At 36.3% G+C, this 6,279-nt stretch overlaps 1 protein-coding gene across 2 annotated transcripts in view; it reads right to left on the minus strand.

The window, feature by feature from the left end:
* rpn2 (ribophorin II) overlaps positions 1-4,578 on the minus strand; it is a 60,525-nt gene extending 55,947 nt beyond the window's left edge. Inside the window, exons 1-3 of one of the 2 annotated variants that reach the window (XM_039767886.1) lie at positions 4,476-4,578; positions 4,250-4,322; positions 1,270-1,457 (exon numbers count right to left, since the gene is read on the minus strand). In XM_039767886.1, the coding sequence (XP_039623820.1) occupies positions 1,270-1,457; positions 4,250-4,322 (261 nt within the window). In that variant the 5' untranslated portion in view covers positions 4,476-4,578. The remainder of the gene's footprint in view (positions 1-1,269; positions 1,458-4,249; positions 4,323-4,475) is intronic. The other variant, XM_039767887.1, reaches the window with a different exon arrangement.
* Positions 4,579-6,279: the final 1,701 nt, after the last annotated feature.

Raw genomic sequence — 6,279 nt, forward strand, 5'->3', positions numbered from 1 at the left:
TACATGAGGAAGTAAAAATGTTGGGTTTGAATACCCAATGGGATGTCTGAAATTCGAAAGTACACCTTATGAGAAGGAATTAAGAATCAGAGTGGACAACACTATCAACTTACCAACAGTGTTCAGAAGCCATTAAGAAGGCTTAGGTTACATAGCACGACGTGTAGAGTACAAGTCCAAGGAAATTAGGCTCGAGCTTTATAATGCACTGGTGAGGCCTCATCTGGAGTACTGTGCACTGCTTTGGTGTTCAAGTAGTATGGTAGACAGTAGGACTCTAGGGACTTTCAAAAATAGACTTTTTTTATTTTTTTAAAAGAATTAAGTGGATAAGACTAGCAAGATTTGCTGGGCTCCAAGGCCTGCTCTCATTGTACTATTTTGCCTCACTGATCCATGTAAATATGCTTTAAGAACTGTATAGCATATATAGTGTATAAATGTAGACGTATCCTTGATTAAAAAATAAATTAAAAGTGAAGTTGGAAAAAAAAAAAAAACACAAAGAAAAAACTGCCATAAAAATCTTCTTTCTGTTGCTCCCATTAGGGGTTGCCACAGCAGATCATCTTCTTCCATATCTGCCTGTCCTCTGCATTTTGCTCTGTCACACCCATCACCTGCATGTCCCCTTGTTCACCACATCCATAAACCTTCTCTTAGGCCTTCCTCTTTTCTTCTTGCCTGGCAACTCTATCCTCAGCATCATTTTCCCAACATACCCAGCATCTCTTCTCTGCAAATCTCCAAACTAATGCCATCCTGCCTCTCTGATTTTGTCTCCAAACTAACTAATTTACTAAAAACCCATGCTACAACTTTTTAATGTATCAACGTTTAATTAAAAAGTATTTCTTTCACATATTAAGTACATTATTGCAAGTGTTTTGGCAGTTGCTGCAGTAAAACTGATATTTTGCAAAATTAAATCAAACCAGTCACCTATCTTGGTGAATTTGCTCTGATGAGGGTCATAAAAAGATTATTCTAACAGCAACATGAATATGATAGGAACACACTGCAGATGAGGGAATTCAACTCAATGCACACTTGCTTAACAGTAACTCAGAGCAGCAAAATCAACTTTAATGAATCTCTGAGCAGTGACGTAAAACCAGAAGACATATTGTTCATATAAACACATAAATATTAAATTGCCCACAAAAATACTTTAAAGAAAATGTTATGCAAATGAAGTGTAATTACAAACTAGTTCACATTAAAAAAAGGTGGCAGACTGTAGGAAAATTTTTAATTCACTGAATTTACCTTTTCATCTGACACTCGGGTCCCAAGTTTATTCAACCCCACAATGATGTAAAATGCAGACTGCAAGTCTTCAAAAGGCTGATCCAACGTAGCCTGGAGTCTGGCAACGTCAGTGCTGGACAAATGGTGAGCAGGAGTCAGAGCCTTCGCACTGACTGCCAGGGCAATGAGCAGAAGAGAGGTGAATACTGTGGAGTAAGAAAAAAAAAAACAACATGAACAACAACTGGTCATTTTAGATGTGCTTTTCCGTTGTTAACTCAGGTTTTTAAAATTCCAATTTGTTTCATGTCCTATGAAACTGCTCGGAAAGCAATCTTGGGCAAACTTCCATGTTAAAAAGTAATCAAAGGGATGGCTAACTGCATTGTTTAAAATTAAGACTTTTCGTTCACAATTAGTCACACATTCTGTCTGCCTACATTTAAACATGTCAGAGAACAAACACTTCAGCACAGCACAATTTGACAGCACAAGTTGCAATTATCAGTATTACGTTAACATACTGTAGTACAGTACATCCATCCATCCATCCATCCTCTTCCGCTTATCCAAGTTTGGGTCGCGGGGGCAGCTGCTTAAGCAGAGAGGCCCAGACTTCCCTCTCCCTGGCCACTTCTTCCAGCTCTTCCGGGAGAATCCCAAGGCGTTCCCAGGCCAGCCGGGAGACATAGTCCCTCCAGCGTGTCCTGGGTCTTCCCCGGGGCCTCCTCCCGGTTGGACATGCCCGGAACACCTCACCAGGGAGCTGTCCAGGAGGCATCCTGATCAGATGCCCGAGCCACCTCATCTGACTCCTCTCGATGCGGAGGAGCAGCGGCTCTACTCTGAGCCCCTCCCAGATGACTGAGCTTCTCACCCTATCTTTAAGGGATATTATACTTATATTTATACTGTAGTACAGATATACTCAAACCAGCTAAATTCAACTCATGCTTACAAGGACTGCTGCCTCTCTAAGTAACATAGCTTGAAATGCAGGAAATAACCCTGGATAGAGCGTTAGTCTATGATTGGGCACGATAAATGCAAGGAAAAAAAGATTCAATTGCTTTTATCCATAGAACATTTAGTTCAACCCAATTTTCCATCATGTTGTTTGAACTTAATACTGCATGTCTATGAATTTGCCTTAATACTTTTTTTTTTTTCTAATAAAAGAAAGGTAATACTATTTCCTGCACATTTTGTGTATATCTTGTCTTTTAGGCTCAAATACAGTTATGATGATGTATTCTAAATTATATTCTAAAGATATACATCTTTAAAGAAAAAAAATTGAAGAGGAAATATGAAAAGATTTGAAACATATGGTACCTATTAACACATACCACATGCTAAACTGTTATGTTAAATTTTTATTTTTTATAAATTGAATTTGTATTGATCTTCAGTATATGCTAACATTTACAGGTTGTTAAAGTATCATATGTTGAGAATTAACATCATATTCTATGAACTGCTTTTTTTATAATGTTAAAAAGGTTTTTAAAGTATCTGCTTTTTCTTTATGCAAATTTCAAGTCTTGTTGAATTGATTTCCTTCATACTATTAAAACGTAGGAGCAGTCAATGAGCTAACCAGAATTTTGTAATGTGAAAGAGACAGCAGGGTGAAGCAGCCTCCTTCACTCAGTCTTTGAGACTTGAATTAAAAAGCATATTGCTCATATTGCTATATTTCTGCCTTAGAAGTAAGTTAATTTAAAATAAACTTTAAAAAGATAGGGATAGATTGGTAGGTAGACAGATGTGAAAGGCACTATAGGATGGATGAATAGACAGATGTGAAAGGCACTATATGATAGATAGATGTGAAAGGCACTATATGACGGATAGATAGATGTGAAAGGCACTATATGATAGATGTGAAAGGCTTTTTTTGAGATAGATAATACCTATACAGTACATTATTTTAGTGGAAAGCAGTACCTGGTTATCACTTTTTAAAGAAAAAAATTACTTCAGATCATTTCCTAAATGAAAGAGAATCCTCGGTTTACGCAGATAATTTTTTTTAAATTATTGAGTTATCTTTATTGGTTCAGGAGATACTTGACATCTTAAAAAAGCTTCCGAATGCTAACAATTGTGAGGAACGGCACCTTTGAACACTGTTAACAAAAAGAAAAAAAAACAACTAGTTATTCTTGGCCACGATCAACCACACAAATTAATCGGTACTGTTTCAAAATGTTTGAAAACTATGCAGCAACAAATTTTTTTCAAAACTGGTTGAATTTAGATGGGTGTTAAAGTCTAAAGCACGATGAGCGAATGTGGGCGTGTGGTCGAGTCTGCCATGCAATGACCTGGCTATTGATACAAACTGAGACCAGTCTAGTACTCGAACATTAAGTATTCCTCTGTAGATTTAAGCACAGTAATTGGGGTGAAACAATTCACGTTACAGTATAAAAGAAAACAGACAGATAGGAAACGTATGGTACACGAGTGAAGGACCTAGCAGCTTTCATAGCGATGTCTAAGTAAAAGTCTACTTCAAAATGACCCACAAAAAAGAGATAACTGCTATATTTGGGGCGATGAAATAAATAAAGGAGCAGCAAAACGAATCGGTGAACTCGTGCAAAAAAAGCAACCTAAGGATGACAAACGTGAAAAACTGAGTGACTGATCACTCGCGTAAACAGGAACACGGACGTGCACGTCAAATCGTCTGTGAACAAAGTATTTTCTAATGCGCCTTAATTTGTGATTTTATTATTCTACTTTTGTACTTCTGAATTTATACTCTCTGAAACCTAGAATGTCGTATTACCCTTGAAATATGCACTTTACTCCTGTTGCGAACATACCAATTGATAATTAAACTTGATTTGTTGGATAGTCCAAACCATACAGACCCACTTACTACAAAACGTTTCGTAATTTAGAGCATGAAAACTAGGTAAATGTTTACGTGTGGAAGAAGTAGGGACATCTAAAAATGAAAAACATTCCCATTTCATTCACTTACCGGGCTGCGCCATGTCTCCGAGTGTAACGTCACCATGCAAGAGAGCAATTCCGGGTCTGTTGGATTGTACCATCTGATGGGACCGAAGATAAACAGTAGATTACGGGATAATAAAGCCAGATTACCTGCGTGAACTGTTATCAATATTGTACATGCGATTAGATAGTTTCCTATTTTTAAAAGTAATATCTACTGTAAAATAAATACATTTGATATAAAAGCATACCTGCGAATGTTGTGAGATTGTAACACCCCTATATTTGAAGTAATCCTCATACAATAACCTAAGTAGTATTTAAAGATGCACGAATATAATTAAAAATAATGTATTCATCAATGAATAAAACGTATTCGTAATCACGTTTTTCTTTCGCTAACACAGTAATGCAACTGAGAGATTATAGAGAAAGGAATTTTGAAAGCTAGAAAACGGACAGGCCGAATAAAGAAGTGTGGCTGTTTGTGATTGGGCTATTGTCTCCGTCAGTCAAAAACGCGCCCGCCCCTACCTCGAAGGCGCGTAGACTTTTCTGATTCTGCGCAGACCGAGAAGCACTGGACTTTTTTGTGTAGTGATCGTCGATACTCCTAATTTTGGTTTCGATCCGATGAGGCCAATATTACCGATACCAGTACTGTTGCAGCCACTGAGTATCGTCTTGCAAGATTGATTAATCATCTGTAAAAACGTACAGTATGAGGGAACATGAAAAGTCACATTTTTAAAGACTTTGCATTATTAGACTATATAAGGCCAAAGATCAGACTTTTTTGCTTGTTTATTAACATAAATTATTTAACATGTTCAGTTCTTGCAAATGATATGTAGAACAACAACAAACTAAATTAATGGAAAATAAGCTAATATCTAGTAATAATATATTTATTTATTATTTGTTTTTACAAATTAGAAATGAATACTGAAAGTATCAAACTTCGCTTGTTTATTAACAGAAATTATTAAACATGTTCCATTCTTGCAAACAATTTATGGAACAACAATCATTATTAGTGTTACATTTTTTTCTCAAAAAATGTGAAAAGCTTTGCATCTTTTTGGCTAAAAAATTACTTTTTTATTTTTACTGTAAATGTGCTAAACACTGAATGTACACAGTCAGAAGTGGAAAAAAGTGTAATAATGAGGCAAATACCATCCGAGTGTCACTATCGGATTCATCAGAATCTCTTTCGGTTTCATTGTCCATTTCAATTTCAATACCTGAAGACAGATTCACTTCATCATCACTGCTGATGAGAGGCTCCTCAACATCACTGCTCGTATCACTGTCACGTGTATGCAACACTCGGGCTGCTGAGAAACATTTTTTTACAAGACTCTATTATTACTAGGCATGCCTACAGGTGAGAGGAGAAGACACGACTATACCATTGCCCGGGTAACAGTCGGGACTACCAGATTTACCTTTGTTTTTACAGCCCAAGTGATTCTCGGATCTAATACCAAGGAATAAGAAGTAAAGTTAATATCGAGTTATATATATATACAGTTATATGAAAATGTTTGGGAACCCCTCTAGCCTGCATAATAATTTACTTTCGACAAAAAAGATAACAGTGGTATGCCTTTCATTTCCTAGGAACATCTGAGTACTGGGGTGTTTTCTGGGCAAAGATTTTTAGTGAAGCAGTATTTAGTTGTATGAAATTAAATCAAATATGAAAAACTGGTTGTGCAAAAATTTGGGTCCTCTTGTAATTTTGTTGATTTGAATGCCTGTCACTGCTCAATCCTGATTACTTGCAACACCAAATTGGTTGGATTAGCTCGGTAAGCCTTGAACTTCATAGACAGGAGTGTCCAATCATGAGAAAAGGTACAGTGGTGCTTGAATGTTTGTGAACCCTTTAGAATTTTCTATATTTATGCATAACTATGACCTTAAACATCATCAGATTTTCACTCAAGTCCTAAAAGTAGATCAAGAGAAACCAGTTAAACAAATGAGACAAAAATATTATACTTGGTCATTTATTTATTAAGGAAAATGATCGAATATCACATATTT

Source organism: Polypterus senegalus, chromosome 10 (genome assembly GCF_016835505.1).
Source record: "Polypterus senegalus isolate Bchr_013 chromosome 10, ASM1683550v1, whole genome shotgun sequence".
In the NCBI taxonomy this organism is placed as follows: domain Eukaryota; kingdom Metazoa; phylum Chordata; class Cladistia; order Polypteriformes; family Polypteridae; genus Polypterus; species Polypterus senegalus.